The sequence below is a fragment of the Eleutherodactylus coqui genome, chromosome 6 (genome assembly GCF_035609145.1).
Source record: "Eleutherodactylus coqui strain aEleCoq1 chromosome 6, aEleCoq1.hap1, whole genome shotgun sequence".
Lineage (NCBI taxonomy): Eukaryota > Metazoa > Chordata > Amphibia > Anura > Eleutherodactylidae > Eleutherodactylus > Eleutherodactylus coqui.
In genome coordinates, this window is record NC_089842.1 from 203,984,202 (window position 1) to 204,004,911 (window position 20,710).

Consider the following 20,710-nt stretch of genomic DNA (forward strand, 5'->3'; position numbering starts at 1 on the left):
ACTATTCTCGTACCTTTCGGTTAATGGCATGTACAGACACTTGGTATGTAGATGAGCTGTTTTGACGATGTACCCATCGGAGTTTTTTTTACTGGGTTTATATGGAAATGTGGATGGTCTAAGTTGGCTCCAGGGGAAGGGGGATTCATGGCATGTTGGTGATGCTGTCAGCGAGATCTCCACAGCAGCCACTACGCTGTTTCCCGGAGAGGAGAGGTAAGTACTGCTTCTTTCGTTGTTTTTTAATCACATTCCCAACCCCTTTTTTTTAACCTTTTTTTTTTTAAAAAAAAAATACTCTGACAACCCCTTAAGGCTGCCCGTCCACGGGCATGACTGTATACCGCTAGCGGTATTCCGCCGCGGGGGGAGGAGGGGGGAGCACTGATAGGTCTCCACGGTGAGCCTATTTAATGCGATTTGAATCCCGCAAGTGGAGAATCGCTGCGCTTCTCTGCTCGTGGACGTTGGGCTGCGCTTTCAATAGTTAAGTCTATGGAAAGCGTTCACTGCCGGATTATTGCTGCGGATAACGCAGTGACATATCGCCCACGAACAGGAAGCCTTGAGGTAATATAGGTTGAATTAGGCGTTCTTTAACGGTTACATGTGTTCTATCCATAGAACACTGCGTATACAGCACAAGTACACATTACTGTGACATTTGGATCTGGCTTATGGGTATAGTTTTTTGCTTTGCTTCTATGTTTCTGTGCTCGGTCTGTAATGTTACTGTTTGTGTTCCTTACAGACAAAGAGAGTCTCATCACTGACAGTGGGAAACTGTATGCACTGGACCTGTTGCTTACACGTCTGAAGTCACAGGGGCACAGAGTTCTCATTTACTCTCAGATGACTCGGATGATAGATTTGCTGGAGGTAAAATGCCGTACAGAGAAATCCTATATCTGAAATTGAGCCTTTGCAATGATGGATGTTATGTAATTTAAGAGGATATTTAATTTAAGACCTTTATTTTGTGTATAATGGAATCTAGAGAAAGGCAAAATAGAGGTTTAATTGCTTGTTATAGAATAGTCATCAAGATTGCTATGCCACGCGCATGGTCTGATTGTCACATGACCATCCGTGTAGATTCCCATGGGGCTGTATTCCAATTCCCTGCACAGCAATTGGTCAAGAGCACTGCCGTTCTCCTGATCAAAGATTTTGAAACTTCACCGATCATAATGTTATGGTGTATCCCAGTGTTACGCTATAACATTATTATAGGTGAATACCACTTTAACTATAATATTCGAACAGTTAGAGCGCTGCTCTGGCGAAAACCCATTTTTCCATTCCACATGACTGCAGATGGCTGGTTGACTGGCCCATTTCATTAACCCCTTGAGTGGCACGCCCGGAAATTTTCCGGGACGAGCTCCACTGCCCATAGCGATATAGCTCGGAAGATTTCCAGGCTATGTATCACTATGGGAGCTGCAGAGCACAATGCCACAAGCTGTGGCATTGTACTCTGCCTGCACTGTCCCAGAGAGAACAAAGCAAGGGTTTTGAAAAACCAGCAGAAGATATTGCCGATCTGCCGGCAATCTCCTGCTTCTAAGTCTCCTGCTTTGTTTATAGGTTGCCATAGAGACCATCGGCTTGTCAGAAGCAAGCCGATGGTCTCTTCTGTGGCAGGGAGAGCTAGTGCTTGGCTGTCAGAGGACAGCTAGGTACTAGCTCTTACAGCAGAGATCAGAGAAAACCTCCGATCTCTGCTGTGTTAACCCTTTACATGCTGCAGTCTATGTGACTGCAGCATGTAAAGGGCTGTCACTGCAGCATGTAAAGGGCTGTCACTGCAGCATGTAAAGGGCTGTCACCATCGGACCCCCGGGATGTGATCAGGGGGTCCTGATGGGTCCCTGTGGAAGTCCCCTAAAGGGACAAAAAAAAAAAAAAACAAAAAAACAAAAGTAAAGAAATTATAAAAAAAAATTTATAAAAACACTTGTCTCCCTTTACTTGGTAAAAAATAAAATCACACATGTGGTATCCGTGTGCGTCGTAATGACCCTGAGAAGGAAGTTAATGCATTATTTAACCCCTTAATGACATGGCCCCTTTTTTTCTTTTTTCCCCATTTCTTTTTTTCCTCCCTCCTGTTTAAAAAATCCCAACTTGTCCTGCAAAAAACAAGCCCTCATACGGCCGTGTCAATGGAAAAATGAAAAAGTTATGGCTCTTGAGACGCAACTGCAAAATTTGTTGAAATTCAATGATTAGACCATTTTTAAAAACCTGCCCTGGTGGGCACGACAGGGGGGTAGGAAACCCGCCACTCAAGGGGTTAAGTCAGCCCCTTTCTCTGTTCTTCTTTTAAACACCAATGGAGCTGGCTTGGGGCCCTTTTACATGGAATGATTCTCGTTCAAAAAAAAGTTGGATTGTGCGAATTTGAACGACAATCCTTCTCTTCCAATGATAGAACAATGAATGAGAATTTGTTCGCTTTTGTATATCTATTTTATGGAGGCATAAAAATAATTTGCGAGCGAACAAGTAAACTTTATCTGCCTGTATAAACGGGTTGCTCAAATGAACTTCGTCGTCATTCACTTGTGTGAACGGCAAATTGCTCCTTGTAAAAGGAACCTTAGTTATTGAGCTAAGCTGGTCCCCTGCAGTCGTGTCACTGACTCCAGGAGGCGACAGCAAGATCTATGACCCAGTGTCATTACTGGGCTGGATTTGGGTAAGTGGATTTGTCTAGATAAACTCTTTAAAGCGAACCTGTCAGGTGATTCATATGGCCCAAACAGCAAGCAACATGGAATATAGACAGACTCTCAATTACTCTGAAACGCTGTAGTGTTTCAGTGGGACAATATTTTGAAGGAGTCAGAAACGGAGAGAAATGTCAGCTGGGCTGCTCCCTAATGACTACCTCCCTCTCAGCTTGCCAATTGACAGGTTTCTCCCTATATGCAAAACTTGTAACGTAGGCTCCCTACAATAAGGTATCTGTATTTCATGCAGCCTGTGATTTGGGCAGCACAAACCTCCTGATTGTATTACTTTGCAGTAAAAATTGTTTGCACGGCTCATATGTACATATTTCATACTTCCATGTGCTATACCAATTGTGCAATGTTCAAGTATGATTATTGCGTCTCTGGGATTAGAAAGATAGTTGAAATTTGTCATTTGTACATTCCTTGCCACATGCATTACATATAGCACAGAAAGTTTCTCTTTAAGGGTATATATTGGATTGTAGGAATCAAATGTGAATTTTGATACAGTAAGAGATAAAATTAGTACAGGTTTAACATCTGCTGTTGTGATTATTTCTTTATAGGAATATATGGTTTACAGAAAGCACACCTACATGCGATTAGATGGATCTTCCAAGATTTCTGAGAGACGAGACATGGTGGCTGACTTCCAGAGCAGGTAAAGTGTTTGCTCAGTTCATTTTTTTTTCTTCTCCATTTCACCCCACCTGAAAAATGTTTACGTTTTTCAGCACATTGTATGGTAAATTAAATAGTACTAGTCGGAAACAAAAAGTACAACTTGCACCACCAAAAATAATCCCTCCTTTGGCTATATTGATGGGGCCCCCATAAAGGTGGGGATGAAAAAACTAAAGCAAAACAAAAAAAGTGATGAGTGATTTAGTGAGTTAAATGGGTTTCCCGGGATCTTCACATACTTAATGACATTCAGGATTGTTATAAGAAAAGGAGCAATACTCACCTGTTTATTACCACCGCCGTTTCCCACCTCCTTTTTTTGGGGGGGTTTGCCAATGCTGCAGCAATGCTGCAACTGACTACCCATGTGAGCATTGCAGCCAATCACTGGGGTCAGCTGGGGAGTATGTTAGATCATTGCGCAACCTCCAAAACAAATAATACCAGCAGGGAGCACAGGAATGGCACAATGAACAGGTGAGATTCACTTAATATTTTAACAGTTTCATTATGATTTTTGGGGGATTCATAAAACCCATAAAAGCGACCCTGCAGACCTGGATTGACACAGAGATGGCCGCACAACTTTTCGGACTACCTGATGCACACTGTGCACTAGTATGCAGTAGTCTAAGACACTAGATGTTGCTTTTTACCTGGTAAGTAGTCAAGTTACTAGGAAGAGCAGGGACTCCATGGTGAGGTTTGTTAAGAGCATCAGTAGCCTTAAAAGGTAGGGAGGCAGAGCTGGCTGTATAAACAGAAAATGCCTTGGCCCTTCCTGCCAGCAGGTGTGACGGGGAAGCAGAACTAGCCATAATGAAGTTAATCAGAAAGGTCAGCAAACTCTGCTTATTAGCTGTATCTTGAGTCAATTAAGGCAGTAGAAAGAACTAAAAAGGAGTCCAGGTTGGTGTAGAATGATAATTGGGCTCAGTTGGATTTGCAATCACTGGGGCCGAGTGCAATAAAGCAACATTAAGCATTAATAATATCCTTTTGCTCACACTGTGTGGGGGTGTGGGGGTGGGTGTGTGTGTGTGTGTGGGGGGGGGGGGCGGGGTGTGTTCCCTCCTTGGGCTCAGTGGTCTGCTTAGGCGTTGTGTGGTCTGCCTCCATTGGAGGTACAACACTAAGTTAAATGATAGTTTTGGCAGCTTTCAACTGACAGTAGATGAGGCTTTTTCTTTTTAATTGTCTTTCTTATTACTGTTGCATTCCAAAAAAAGCTCAACTATGTCAATTTCATTAAATAAAGGTTACACCGATTGGTGTATCTATCAGAATCATAGGGCTTCACAATAAGGTTGCATTAAAGGCTGATGGTTAAGTAAAAAAATGTTCTGTAATAGTCTATAAAGCACAACAGAATAAAGTAGAGAGAATTTGTTGTGCACAATAATATTAAGTTCCATACATAACTTCTACACCAAAATCCCTGCCCTGGGTTATAACTCATAATCATTTACATTTATTAAATTCTATGTATTTTTTCTTTCCCCATTAGGGCTGACATATTTGTGTTCCTGTTGAGTACTAGAGCTGGAGGTCTAGGTATTAATCTCACTGCTGCTGATACGGTAAGACACTTTACAGTTGCTAATAGAGAATAATTATTGCACTTAGTTTTGCACCTTATTGCATGTTAACTAACCTAAAGAATTGTTTAGTTACTGTTAAAAAGCAAAAGGTTGCAGTAATCCTAATGTTTGTTCTTCCGTAAATCAGTAGTTGCAAATCCTGTTCAGACTTCAAAATTGTATCTTTAGACTTAAGAAGTTCCCACTCTAGGTGTGCAATGTACAATGATATGATAAACATGCACACATTTCCTGACTGTCCAAGACCTATTCAAAGGCAGGGGAGGCTGGCGTATGTGTACTGGCTTTCTTTTGAGATTGTGAACAGACGTCTCTTGTCACATGTTCCTCTATGTGAAGCAGTATTATGAACTGAGCCTTGGGGGAGGAGGAGCTATGAAATGGGGTGTGCCTTTACAGAGAACGGAAAAAGCAGAAAACTTCAAAAAGAAATGTATTCATAAGTTGACTGTTCTGTGGCTGAACCCCTTCAGTGGCATGCCCAGAAGTTTTCTGGGACTAGCTCCACTGCCCAAAGTGACATAGCACGGAAGATTTCAGAAGCCGGACGATGGTCCCCGTGGCAGGGATTGCTGGTGATCAGCTGTCAGGTGATTGTCGGGCACCAGCTCTTACAGCGTAGAACAGAGAAAACCTCCGATCTCCGCTGTTTTAACCCTTTACATGCCATGGTCTGTGCGACTGCAGCATGTAAAAGGGCTGTCAGAGGGAGGGGGCTCCCTCTGTCACTATCAGATCCTCCTCAATGTGAGCAGGGGGTCCTGATGGGTCTCTGTGGCATCTGGAGGCTTGAATATAGCCTCCGGGTCTGCCAGCTAAATTAAGCTATGACGCTCCGACTCTGTCGAAGTGTCATAGCCTGTCTAATACCCTGCTATTCCTCAGCATAGCAGAGTAATAGAAAAATTAAAAAAGAAAGTATTATGCAAGTCAGGGACACAAAAGTTAGTTTTAAAAAATTATAAAAAAAAAAGCAAAAAAAAAACCCGCCAAAACCCCACCTTTCTCCCTTTACTTTATAAAAAATTGAAAACAAATTTACACATGGGGTATCCCTGCGTTCGTATTGACCCAGAGAAGGAAGTCAGTACATTATTTAATCTGCAGGATGCACGGCATGGAAAAATAAAATTTAAAACAGGCTAAATTAGCTATTTTTACCATATCTCAACGTACAAAAACGGAATAGAAAGTAATCAAAATGCTGCACGGCTCAACAAATGGTACTACTCCTCTCGAAAAATAAAAACCCTTACATAGCTCCGTTGATTAAAAAAAAAAAAAATGGTTGGGGTCTTTAAATGCAGAGATTTAAAAAAAAAAAAATTATTCATAATAAGTGTGAAAAAGTAGCGAAAAAGGGAAAAAAAGCTATTACAATTTGGTATTGGCATAATCGTACTGGCCTGCAGAATTACTTAGTTTAATTATAATTTTTTATTTAATATATGATTTATACTGCTCAGAGAATGCAACGAAAAATAAAAAAAAACATGCCAGAATTACAGATTTTCTTAATCTTGCCCATAGAGAAAAATGGGAAAAAAAGCTATCAAAATTTTACATGTTCCCAAAACTTTGATAAATGAAGACTAGAGTTCATCCTGCATAAAACACGGCCTTCTGGAGCTCTGGCAATGGAAAAATAAAATTATACGGCTCTTGGAATGTAGCAACACAAAAGCAAACCTTTTAGAGAAAAACATTTTTCTAAATGTACAAAAATAGCAAAACAAAAAAAAATCGTGTTTACTCCGAGAATAATGTTATCACACTATTTATTCTGCACGCTGAACGCCGTAAAAATGAAATCCAAAAAACAAATGGCAGAATTTTTTTTTTGTTTTTGTTTTCCAATCTACCTACAATTTTTTTTTACAAAAGTTATGCAATACATTATATATACTCAAAAATGATGCCATTAAAAAATACAAATTGTCCTGCAAAAAAAAAAGCCCTCATATGGCTGTGTCAATGGAAAATGAAATGGTTATGGCTCTTGGAACGTGAATGGAAAATGATGTAAAAATTAAATGATTGGCCCCTTTTAAAAAACCTGCCCTGGTAGGTCTGACAGGGTGGTAAGAAACCCTCCACTGAAGGGGTTAATACCTAGTTGTACATTGTGTACCTAGAAAGGCCAACCCCTGGACATTTCTGCATTATATGAATTAGGTGCTGTTATTTGTCACTTACACAAGTGCGGTAACAATTAAAATAGTACTTTTACAATAGGGAACATAAATGTATAAATCACCAGCCATAAATCTTGTATTTTGTAGTAGTAACAGTGGGCCATGGACAGTGGCGTGTCCCCAATGTAGACAGAACATGCAACTGCTATGGGGCCTGTGGGACAGCGGTCCTGGGGAAAAATGGTTCCACTCACTGTCCCATCGCTGACTCTCTTCCCTTGACCCTGAGTATCCAGCAGCACAAGTTTCACTTGTGTAGTACTACGGAGAGAGGGCAGCCTGCACTGACTGAGAGCAGTGTCAGGACCAGTTAGAATGAAAGTGAAACTTTGTGCTGGTGGACATTTAGGCAAAGGGGACCTTGTGGAGCCACAGAGAGGGAACTCTATTAACTTGTGGGGCCACAAAGAGAGGGGAACTCTTAACTTGTGGGGCAACAGAGAGGGGGGAACACCGGTGGTTTGAGAGGCAACAGAGAGGGGGGGGGAACACCGGTGGTTTGAGAGGCAACAGAGAGGGGGGGAACACCGGTGGTTTGAGAGGCAACAGAGAGGGGGGGAACACCGGTGGTTTGAGAGGCAACAGAGAGGGGGGGAACACCGGTGGTTTGAGAGGCAACAGAGAGGGGGGGAACACCGGTGGTTTGAGAGGCAACAGAGAGGGGGGGAACACCGGTGGTTTGAGAGGCAACAGAGAGGGGGGGAACACCGGTGGTTTGAGAGGCAACAGAGAGGGGGGGAACACCGGTGGTTTGAGAGGCAACAGAGAGGGGGGGAACACCGGTGGTTTGAGAGGCAACAGAGAGGGGGGAACACCGGTGGTTTGAGAGGCAACAGAGAGGGGGGGAACACCGGTGGTTTGAGAGGCAACAGAGAGGGGGGGAACACCGGTGGTTTGAGAGGCAACAGAGAGGGGGGGAACACCGGTGGTTTGAGAGGCAACAGAGAGGGGGGGAACACCGCTGGTTTGAGAGGCAACAGAGAGGGGGGGAACACCGGTGGTTTGAGAGGCAACAGAGAGGGGGGAACACCGGTGGTTTGAGAGGCAACAGAGAGGGGGGAACACCGGTGGTTTGAGAGGCAACAGAGAGGGGGGAACACCGGTGGTTTGAGAGGCAACAGAGAGGGGGGAACACCGGTGGTTTGAGAGGCCACAGAGAGGGGGGAACACCGGTGGTTTGAGAGGCCACAGAGAGGGGGGGGGGGGGGAAAACACCGGTGGTTTGAGAGGCCACAGAGAGGGGGGGGGGGGAACACCGGTGGTTTGAGAGGCCACAGAGAGGGGGGGGGGGGGGGAACACCGGTGGTTTGAGAGGCCACAGAGAGGGGGGGGAACACCGCTGGTTTGAGAGGCCACAGAGAGGTGGGGGAACACCGGTGGTTTGAGAGGCCACAGAGAGGGGGGGACACCGGTGGTTTGAGAGGCCACAGACGGGATACTATTACTATGAGAGGTAGTATTAGGATGGTAAACGTGCACAGACCTGAGTCGTGTCTGGAGGAAACCTTCACAGTCATAGAGGTCCAAATGAAGAACAAAAACTGTTGTGACCAATCAAAGAAGATGCCACCTGTGATCACTGGACATAGACAGTAATCACTATCACTGTGTAGAGTTGGGCATCTGGCTATTATAGGGTGATTGCATTACTTAGAGGTATACTAGAGTTACTAGATCTAAACCTGCAACATTATAGATATGTTGCCTCTAAGATTTTTTTTTATGTTGCCTCTAAGATTTTTTTTTCTTTTTTTTTATGGAGTGTCCCTTAATTCTAGGTTTTACTATGGGGTCCCATGATTTCTATGTACCCCTCTAGCCGTGGGGAAACATGACTGAGCCAGTTTTGTATTACATAAGCTGCATTTACACCATAGACTTTTACAAACCACGACCAATTATTCTCCCTTGCACAGAATTGTTACAACCCTAAAACTGGCCTTTTTTTTTTTTTTAAACTTTCTTCTATTCATATTTAGGTGATTTTCTATGATAGTGATTGGAACCCAACTGTGGATCAACAGGCAATGGACCGAGCTCACCGTCTAGGTCAGACCAAACAAGTCACTGTTTACAGATTGATTTGTAAGGGCACCATTGAAGAACGTATACTTCAGAGGGCAAAAGAGAAGAGTGAGGTAAGGCACTCTGAATCTCCATTATTCAGAAGACAAAATACAAATTTTTATTGCATTATTTTAATGATTCATAACTCATATATTTATTGATTTACTGCATTCTTAAAAGAGTTTTCCAAGTTTCTAAGTGCATTATTGCCTATGCGTCGATTTCAGTGGTGGATCACATGACCAGTAACATCACTTCTGGTTCTTGGAACAGTGACTTCCTATATACAAGACTAGTAGCAGATACTTCTACCCCCATATAACACATGCCACTGATATTCTGTTGGGGTTGGCCACTGGCTGCAGTAGTTGGGGCCGTTTTACAGGGATTAGTTATTCAAGAAGTTGTTGCATCATGCACATTTGTATGATTATCGTTCAGTGTAAACGTGGTCAATGATTGTACGCCGAACGAGAATTTGTTCGCTTCTCGTTTATCATTAATTTTATGCTGGCATAAAAGTAATTGCTTGTTCACACATTGTTGTATGTGAGCAGCAATCGTTTAATCTCTCACATTCACTGGTACAGTAAATATGCAATGAACGGAATGGCAAACAAGTTACCTGCTTGTATGAACAGGCTGAATGAGCAAACTGTCATTGTTCACTTGTACGAATGATTTATCGCTCTGTGTAAAAGGAGCCTGCCTTGTACTGTACTATACCAGCACTTCATTACTGCAGCCAATGTAAGCAGCATATATACATTATGGTGCAAAGGTTTTAGGCAGGTGCAGAGAAAATGCTGCAAAGTAAGAATGCTTTCAAAAATAGAAGAGTTAACAGTTCTAGTTTATTTTTGTCATTTTACAAAAAGCAAAATGAATGGAAAAAAAATAAAAATCTAAATCGAATCAATATATTTAGTGTGACCACCCTTTTAGTTTTCAAAACCACATCAGCTCTTATAGCTACACTTGCACAAAGTCAGGGATTTTGTACGATTATAGTCTGGTGTGCGATTAACCAATTATGCCAAATAGATGAGAATGATTGTCATTTTCATAAGTAGGTTGAAGCATGGTAATGAGCATAAACAGCTGTGTAGGAGGCTGAAAATTGAGTGAGGAACAGCCACACTCCGCTACAGAGGTGAGGTTGTGAAAGATATTTTCATGTCACTAATCATACAGCATGGCAAGACTGAGCACAGCAACAAGACACAAGGTTGTACTACATCAAAAAGGTCTCTCCCATCAAAGAGTTCAAAGCAGACTGGGGTTTCAAGATGTTCTGTTCAAGCTCTTTTGAAGAAGCACAAAGAAATGGGCAACGTTGAGGAGCGTAGACATAATGGTCGTCCAAGGAAACTGTGCAGCGGATGAAAGACATCGTGCTCACTTCCCTTCAAAGTTAAATCAGAAAATGTCCAGCAGTGCCATCAGCTCAAAACTGGCAAAAACCATTGGGACCCAGGTACACACCATCTATTGTTCAGAGAAGTCTGACCAGAAGTGGTCTTCATGGAAGAATTGTGGCCAAAAAGTCATACCATTTGTATATAGAAATAAGGCCAAAGGACTCTCCTATCCACTAACACATAGGAAATGGGGGGGCTGAAAATGTCAGCAGGAGTTCTGAACTGATGACGCAAAATTTTAAATATTTAACTCCAACAGAAGGCAGTTTGTTCACCGAAGGGCTGGAGAGCCGTACAATAATGAGTGTCTGCAGGCAGCAGTGAAGCATGGTGGAGAGTGGTACAATAATGAGTGTCTGCAGGCAACAGGGAAGCATGGTGGAGATCGGTACAATAATGAGTGTCTACAGCCAACAGGGAAGCATGGTGGAGATCGGTACAATAATGAGTGTCTACAGCCAACAGGGATGCATGGTGGAGAGCGGTGCAATAATGAGTGTCTGCAGCCAACAGTGATGCATGGTGGAGAGTGGTACAATAATGAGTGTCTGCTGCCAACAGTGAAGCATGGTGGAGAGCGGTACAATAATGAGTGTCTGCAGGCAACAGGGAAGCATGGTGGAGATCGGTACAATAATGAGTGTCTACAGCCAACAGGGATGCATGGTGGAGAGCGGTGCAATAATGAGTGTCTGCAGCCAACAGTGATGCATGGTGGAGAGTGGTACAATAATGAGTGTCTGCTGCCAACAGTGAAGCATGGTGGAGAGCGGTACAATAATGAGTGTCTGCAGGCAGCAGTGAAGCATGGTGGAGAGCGGTACAGTGAGTTTCTGCAGCTAACAGTGAAGCATGGTCGAGATTCCTTGCAAGTTTGGGGCTGCAATTCAGAAAATGCCGTTAGGGATTTGGTCAAGATTAATGATGTCCTCAATACTGAGAAATATAGGCAGATAATATCGATCATGTAATACCATCAGGGAGGCATCGGATTAGCTCCAAATTTATTATGCAGCCGGACAACGACACCGAATGTAAAACCAATGTCACTAAAACTATCGACAGCATATTAACGAACAAGGAGTCCTGGAAGTGATTTATATGGCCCCCATCAAGTCTGTCTGGGATTACATAAAGAGTCAGAAGGATTTGAGCAAGCCGATATCCACATAAGATCTGTCCTTGGTTCTCCAAATTGGAACAACTTCCCTGCCGAGTTCCTTCAAAAACCATGTGCAAGGGTAACTAGAAGAATTAATGCTGTTTTGAAGACAAAGGGTGGTCACACCAAATATTGACTTCAGATTTATAGTTTGTTTGATCGCTTTGTGAATCGTTTAATTTTGCCAATTAACACAACACACTTTTATTTTAGAATGCATTCTAAAGGTGCATTTACACTGCAAAGATGATCACTCAAAAGATGGATTTTGAGCGATCATTTTGCATAAACTACTACTTGGTACTAATGCCTATTAGTAGCGTGTGAGCCGCCAGGAGCTGTGATCAGCTCTCTGTGGGTAGAGCACAGCCTATCAGCTGTTCTGCCGAACGATGGTTTTTAGGCAGAACTGAATTCCATTGTTTGAACGAATAGTGAAAGATGGGCACATTTACACACAATGATTATCGCTGAAAAGATGGCGATAATCGTTGTGTCTAAATGGGCCTTTTACTTTGCAGCATTTTTTGCACAGTACTGTGTGTGTGTATGTGTGTGTGTGTGTGTGTGTGTGTGTGTGTGTGTGTGTGTATGTGTATATATGTGTATATATATATATTTTTTTTTTTTTAATTTATTTATTTATTTTTTTGTTCAGCATCCCTTCTTCTGCCACAAATCATGAATGTTTTTGTTTTTTTCAAATGGTGTGTAAAACCCCTTTTAAGATGCATAATGTTTAATAAATAAATACAAATTAAAAAGAAAAGATGCATATTGTGTCTTCTGTTACAGATCCAGCGAGTAGTGATCTCCGGAGGAAATTTTAAACCAGACACACTCAAACCAAAAGAAGTTGTCAGCCTGCTTTTGGATGATGAGGAATTAGAAAAGAAATGTAAGTAATTGCTTCATTTATAAAGCGGAGGCAAATATATGTTTGTATTATACATTATAGTATATTTATATACATTCTTAAAAACTAAACCCTCACCTAGACAGAGTTGTCAGAATCTGATTCCTTCCTGTTGATATAAGCAAGGGATTACAATATCAGAGCAAAGGGATCATTTATTGCAGAAAACTGACCCCTTGTAGGGAGGATCTAGTACCCTGTTGTACCGCCTCTAGCTTGGATACAAGATGTGATACAGGCGGTCATGGAGGCTCTAGTACCCTGTTGTACCGCCTCTAGCTTGGATACAAGATGTGATACAGGCGGTCATGGAGGCTCTAGTACCCTGTTGTACTGCCTCTAGCTTGGATACAAGATGTGATACAGGCGGTCATGGAGGCTCTAGTACCCTGTTGTATGACCTCTAGCTCGGATACAAGATGTGATACGGGCAGGCATGGAGGCTCTAGTACCCTGTTGTGTACCTCCTCTAGCTTGGTTACAAGATGTAATACGGGCAGGCATGGATGGAGGCTTTAGTACCCCTTCTAGCTTGGATACACTATGTGATACGGGGCTGGAGGGGGACATGGAGGCTCTAGTACCCTGTTGTACTGCCTCTAGCACCCTGTTGTACTGCCTCTAGCTTGAATACAAAATGTGATACGGGTGGGCATGTAGGCTCTAGTACCCTGTTGTACCACCCTTAGCTTGGATACAAGATGTGATATGGGGGTATGAAAGCTGTAGTGCCCTGTTGTACCACCTCTAGCTTGGATACAAGATGTGATACAGGCGGTCATGGAGGCTCTAGTACCCTGTTGTACCGCCTCTAGCTTGGATACAAGATGTGATACAGGCGGTCATGGAGGCTCTAGTACCCTGTTGTACGACCTCTAGCTCAGATACAAGATGTGATACGGGCAGGCATGGAGGCTCTAGTACCCTGTTGTGTACCTCCTCTAGCTTGGTTACAAGATGTAATACGGGCAGGCATGGATGGAGGCTTTAGTACCCCTTCTAGCTTGGATACACTATGTGATACGGGGCTGGAGGGGGACATGGAGGCTCTAGTACCCTGTTGTACTGCCTCTAGCACCCTGTTGTACTGCCTCTAGCTTGAATACAAAATGTGATACGGGTGGGCATGTAGGCTCTAGTACCCTGTTGTACCACCCTTAGCTTGGATACAAGATGTGATATGGGGGTATGAAAGCTGTAGTGCCCTGTTGTACCGCTTCTAGCATGGATATAAGATGTGATACGTGCAGGCATGGAGGCTCTAGTACCCTGTTGTACAACCTCTAGTTTGGATCACAAGATATGATATGGGGGGGCATGAGGGCTTTAGTACAGGTGCTCCCCGACTTGCGAACAGGTTCCGTTCCGGGAGCCCGTTCGCAAGTCCGTTTTGTTCGCAAGTCGAACAAATGGTAGTATGGAGCGGGATCGCGGGTGGATCCCGCTCCATACAACGTCGGGTGCCAGCTGTTCTTACAGCGGGCACCCGGCGGCAGCAGTTCCGACGAGCCACGCCGCTTGTCGGAACTGTTAACACTTTAAATACCGCTCTGACAGCGGTATTTAAAGTGTTAACAGTTCTGACGAGCGGCGCGGCTCGTCGGAACTGCTGCCGCCGGGTGCCCGCTGTAAGAAACAGCCTGCACCCGACGTTCAGGGGGCCCGTACAGCGTCCCACGATGAGATCGCGGGACGCTGTGTGGTTGCTAGGCAGCCGGGGACCTCCTGAAAGGCCCCAGGGCTGCCTATGCAGAGTGCCTATCAAGCGCACGGCTTGATAGGCGCTCTGCATAGACAGCCCTAGGGCCTTTCAGAAGACCCCCGGCTGCCTAGCAACCGCGATGTGACCGGACAGGCATTACATCATACTGTGCAGGACAGATAGTTCGTATCTTGCGAAATTCGTAACTCGAATGTTCGCAAGTCGGGGACTATCTGTATGTCTCTTGCCTCCAAGCAGGATGGTTTTGTATGGTATTCTGTGGCATATCAGTCCACATTTGCTGTAACTGAGCCTCTAGATCACACGTCAAACTCAAGACCCGCAGGTAGAATGCGGCCCACCACGTCATTTTAGGTGTTCTGCAATGAGGCTTGGGCGCAGAAGAACCATGCAGCCAGCGATTGGCAGAGGAGGCAGTGCTAGCACAGGGAGAAGGTGCCATCCTAGATACAGATCTCCAAAGCGAACCTCCACACCGCTCTGTTCAGCAAGTCACAGGTGGTGGCACAGCTCTGATACCTCTAACCAGGCACTGTAGACACCCTTTAAGGAATGAGGGTAAAAAGGAGGAAGGGGCAAAACCCTATCATAGTGCATAGAGCTCCATTAACATGTTAAGGAGTAGTTACATTTAGGGCCCATTCACACAAGCGCATGTAGTTTCAGTCCAAGAAATATGCAACGTTTTCATGGACCAAAAAGTGATCTATTCACTGCATGTTTGTGAATACACTCAGTGAACACAAGAAGTTCCAAAGTTTTTAACATGCACAAAACAATGCAAGAAGGCCCCATAAATTTCTCCTGCCTTCACGCATAAATATGCACTGAATACATGTGTTATGCGTATTCGGTGTATTTTAATGATCCTTTTGACTTTAGCCCCTTGAGTGGCGGGTTGCCTACCACCCTGTCAGACCCACCAGGGCAGGTTTTTAAAAATGGTCTAATCATTGAATTTCAACTAATTTTGCAGTTGCGTCTCAAGAGCCATAACTTTTTTTCATTTTTCCATTGACATGGCCATATAAGGGCTTGTTTTTTGCGGGACAAGTTGTGATTTTTTTAAACAGGGAAGAGGAAAAAAAGAAATTGGGGGAAAAAAGAAAAAAAAGGGGCCATGTCATTAAAGGGTTAAATAATGCATTAACTTCCTTCTCTGGGTCATTACGACGCATGGATACCACATGTGTGATTTTATTTTTGATTTTTTTACCAAGTAAAGGGAGCCAAGTGTTTTTTATAATTTTTTTATATCACATTCCGGGGGTCTGATGGTGACAGCCCTTTACATGCTGCAGTGACAGCCCTTTACATGCTGCAGTCACATAGACTGCAGCATGTAAAGGGTTAACACAGCAGAGATCGGAGGTTTTCTCTGATCTCTGCTGTAAGAGCAGGTGCCTGCTTGTCCTCTGACAGCCAAACACCAAGCTCTCCCTGCCACAGAGATCATCGGCTTGCTTCTGACAAGCCGATGGTCTCTATGGCAACCTATAAACAAAGCAGGAGACTTAAAAGCAGGAAATTGCCGGCAGATCGGCAATATCTTCTGCTGGTTTTTTAAAGCCCTTGCTTCGTTCTCTGTTGGACAGTGCAGGCAGAGCACAATGTCACAGCTTGTGGCATTGTGCTCTGCAGCTCCCATAGTGATACATAGCCCGGAAATCTTCCGGGCTATATCACTATCGGCAGTGGAGCTTGTCCCGGAAAATTTCCGGGCCTGCCACTCAAGGGGTTAATGGAAAATTTAGGTCCATAATACAGACCAAAATAGGACATGCTGCTATTTTTTTTTTTTTTTGTGCGTAAAATATATTTGCATACCCAAATGCAAATCATTGGTGCTTAAGCTGTCCAGATTATGCATGTAAAAAAATAAGTGTGTAATATGGAGCGCAAATACGCCCATGTGATTTTGAGCCCTTATATATAGCCCTTTGAAGAAAACCATGTGGCCCTCCATGCAAATGATTTTGACACCCATGCTCTAGATTGTGCAAATTCGTAGGCTGTGAAAGTTGGTGTGCCAGATGGTCCCATGCATGTTCTATTGGCGATAAATCTGTCGACTGGGTGGCCACGGAACTGTGACAATGTGGTGGAGGCATTTCTCTGACCCCGTTGTGTGCGAATGGCAGACAATGAAACAGTTGGAGACGCTTGTGCTTGTCGAACGACCAGCCAATTCTCTCTATTAGTTGTTTGTCAAGATCGGTTACCGTCTGTGTGTGTCTTAATGCAACTGGTCTAAACACCTCCTAAGCATCTGGTTAAAACACCACCGGTGGTAAGCCATTCATCAATACGACCATCCAGCTTCTCCCATTCCAATAATGCGCCCCCACTTAAACTGGTAAATGGGCGAAATCTCTTTGATTGCGTCATGGAGGCGTCTAGTGGTCAACAAGCTCTACACAAGCAGAAAAAAACTTCCACTGCACACAAGGAGCCTCGGAGAGGCTTTTTATAGGCCATGGGGGGGAACCACTGCTAGAGCCTCAGGTGACAAGACCGTTTATCTAATCACTCCACAACTATCATCATTTACATATCTGATATGGTTCCATGTCTTTAACAGTCTGCAACATTATTTGTTTAATTAAAAATGGAACCATACCAGAAATCAATGGGTGGAAAAAAGCTAAAACACCTAATTCTGTTTAAATTCCGGTTTTCTGCTCCAAAAACATAACGGACAGACTGATTTCAAATGAAAATTACTACCACAGATGTGAACTAGTCCTGATATACTTTTGTGTTACAATTCATCACCATTTTCATGATCTCTTAGGGTTTTATCAGTGAATGACAGTTGTAATATATCAAATATCTTTATGGCATATATTTTGGACTTATTCCGGTTCTGTGGTGATCTACAGTCTGTTCAGTCGTAATGCATGGGGTCCGGGTGTTGCATATGCACCCTGGTATGCAGCTGTAAAAATGGCACAAGCCTAGCTTACAGCTGGGGGAATACACACAATTGTATGCATTCTAGTGAATCCTTTGCTAGGTAAACAACCTGGACTCAATACTGATATGTTTAATTTACATTGGTACATTTTATCAGACTAATTTAAAAAGAAACAAAAAGCTTTGATGTTAGTTACAATTTTACCACATTTAGTGTTTTTTACATGAGGTACTGTGATTGCATTTTCATTTTATTTTTTGAAAATCCATAGTGGCACGATCCATAACCACATTCTTGGGATGGCCATGCCCCGCCACCATAGAAACTTAAATAATACAACAGCAATCATTGACATCTGTCCTTGCAGGGAGGTACTTCAGTAGCCAACAGAGGCTGGTTGGAGATTTTTAGCTGGAGGGCAGGCACACACCATTGACTCGTGAGTATAGGCCCACCCTAAAGGTGTAAACACACTGTGTGAATGGCCGCATGCAGCCAAATTATGCCCAGTCGCTGCCGGCCACAGAAATCCAAATTGGGCAGGTATCCACACTGTGAGCATAATTTGAACGTGGTCTCGGAAGAGGGACTCAGGCCGCTGAACGACATACAGGGAGAGCGGAGACCCCAGCCCGGAGCGTGGTTCCAGTATCTACAGCTTAGACATTACATCAGGTCACTAGGAACCATCCAACAACTAAGCCGCCCCATTACCTCTTTTGAGAAAATAAGTATCTCACCCACTTCAGAACAATCAACAATATCGGCATTGTATCGGATGTTGATCGAAAGAGACACCCAAAACTGTGGGAGAGATATAATAAGGAACTGGGAACAAGACCTGATTGGCATCCCCCCAGAGGAGTCCTGGGAAAAGGCATACATCCTATCGCACAAAATTACTATCTCTAACAGAATACAGGAGCTAAACTACAAAATTCTAATAAGATGGTATCAGACCCCAGTGAAACTAGCCAGGATATTCCCCCAGTATCCAGATACCTGCTGGAGATGCACAACAGAAAAAGGGTCATTTATTCACCTATGGTGGTCATGCCCTCGTATCCAACACCTCTGGCAAGAGGTCAATGCCCTCTACATTGCGGTCAGCAGAAACCAAGTTCTATTTACACCAGAGATTGCATTACTGTCTATGCTCCCCGGACCAGTGACACAAGCTAAAAAATCCTTACTTAGATTCTTTGTTCTGACCACGAGACAAATAATACCCAGAACTTAGAAATCTACGTTACCCCCCACCAGAATAATGTGGCTGGAGGCCATGGACCAGATAAAACACATGGAAGAGTTATGTGCTAAAGATGAACTAAGACATGAGAAACATATTGTCACCTGGATGAACTGGGATCGGTTCCGACACTCTCCAGACCTAACCACCTGGTTGGAAACTGGTGCCCCCCCAATCACGAACGCGATCATAGCTATACCACAATCAACGGATCATTGACACCAAAAAACAGTAAATATACTCCAACCTTTATGAGACTTGGACCGGATCTCATCCCACACAACCCTCCCTATCCCCCCCTCTCCCCCCGCCTCATTTCATCTCTCTTCTCTACTCTTTCTATACTCTATTTCACTCCAACCATCAATCCAAGTTGCATGTTATACTATATTTAGATATTATTTTCCTAAATTAGTTATAAGAACTAGACATTTTGGAGTTGTTTAAAAACGTTTAATTAAGAAAATAAACTGCCTCATAGCAAGAGATTACATTACAGGAAAGAAGACAAAAAGAAAAGAATAGAAGCCTAGATTGTTTATACAGTTTATCCATTGATATCGAAGTATAATATTGTACACACACACTATGTATACACGGCAGACCAATAAAATCCTTTTGAACCATAATTTAAGCGTGTACAGTCAGCCACACTGTGTATTTTTAACTTAGTGTTTTTTGTCATTAAAAAAGAAATCATATTCCCGCCTATTTGTCCCCTGTCAGTCTCCTTACCACATATTCTCCTCACCACATATTCTCATCGCTGATTTCTACAGTACCCCCCGTCACCTCACCGTATGCCGGACGGCTTGTTATGGGCCGGCCAGTGAAGGTCACGTTCACTGGCTAGGAAGGAATTCTAATCTATTTCAGAGACCGCGTGCATGAGCAGTCTCTGCAGTAGATTGGCACTCCCTCTGCTGGACTGTGAACTGCGACATAATGTACATTGGCTGGCAAGAAGATGACTGCCGGGCAATGTATGTAACCTCACAGGAAGCAGAAGAATCAGCCAGCTGGAGGTGAAGTGACTTCCCCCGGACTGCAGGAGACAGGAGGAGATGGGTGAGGTGAAGATCTGGTAAGTTGACTGACTGGGAAGGATTAGGTAAGTATAGGATTTTATTTTATTTAATGACCAAACCCCTTTTACCTGTTTAAGAAAAATCTAATATACACATACAGCCTCAGAACCAAGTTCAGAACATAAATACAACTCTAAAACCAAACTCTTATCTTAAATACAGTACCAGAATCAAGCTCCTAACATAAATATGAGGGTCAATCAAACAATAATGCCTCCATCTTTAACTTTTTATTCGAGCAGTCAGCAATGAAAGAGCAGCATCAATGGTGTAGTAAAATAGAAAAAAGATTTATTGCTCCATAAAAATGGCGACGTTTCGACTAGGTGAGTCTTTATCATTGATTTATTATTGATAAAGACTCACCTAGTCGAAACGTCGCCATTTTTATGGAGCAATAAATCTTTTTTCTATTTTACTACACCATTGATGCTGCTACTTCATTGCTGACTGCAGGATTAGTCTGGGACAGGATATCCGTGGCCCCACAGGTTTCTTTGCATTTCCCTTTGCTGTAACCTCTGCATATAACTTGCATTATAAAGGTGTGCTGCGGGACTTTTCACTTGCAACATTGATAACTTTTTATTCGAGTGACTGTGAATTAGAATTATGAATTAGAACCATGGATCTGAGTTTAAATCAAAAAGCGGTCATTAAATTCCTGGCAAAAGAGGGATGTGCACCTACGAGAGTCCATATAGGCTGAAAAATGTTTATGGGGATGTTGAAATAGACATCCATGTTCGGTGAAGAGGTTTCAAGCAGGAGGAACCAAAAATTGCAGATAAGCCAAGGAGTGGCCATCCATCAGCATCAGTCACCGATGAGGACTGACAACGGACTGATGGGTTGATTTTAGGAGACAGATGCAGCACAGTTCAGGATGTTGCTGATCCAGTGCATGCGTCTCCCTTAAACATGCTTCAGCCGATTTATGGAT

The 20,710-nt window shown here is 43.3% G+C and overlaps 1 protein-coding gene across 2 annotated transcripts in view; it reads left to right on the forward strand.

The window, feature by feature from the left end:
* Window positions 1–20,710, forward strand: part of INO80 (INO80 complex ATPase subunit) — a 158,150-nt gene that overhangs the window by 124,459 nt on the left and 12,981 nt on the right. For both annotated transcript variants that reach the window (XM_066608638.1, XM_066608639.1), the window contains exons 27-31: window positions 752–879; window positions 3,311–3,405; window positions 4,936–5,008; window positions 9,204–9,362; window positions 12,670–12,772. In XM_066608638.1, the coding sequence (XP_066464735.1) occupies window positions 752–879; window positions 3,311–3,405; window positions 4,936–5,008; window positions 9,204–9,362; window positions 12,670–12,772 (558 nt within the window). The remainder of the gene's footprint in view (window positions 1–751; window positions 880–3,310; window positions 3,406–4,935; window positions 5,009–9,203; window positions 9,363–12,669; window positions 12,773–20,710) is intronic.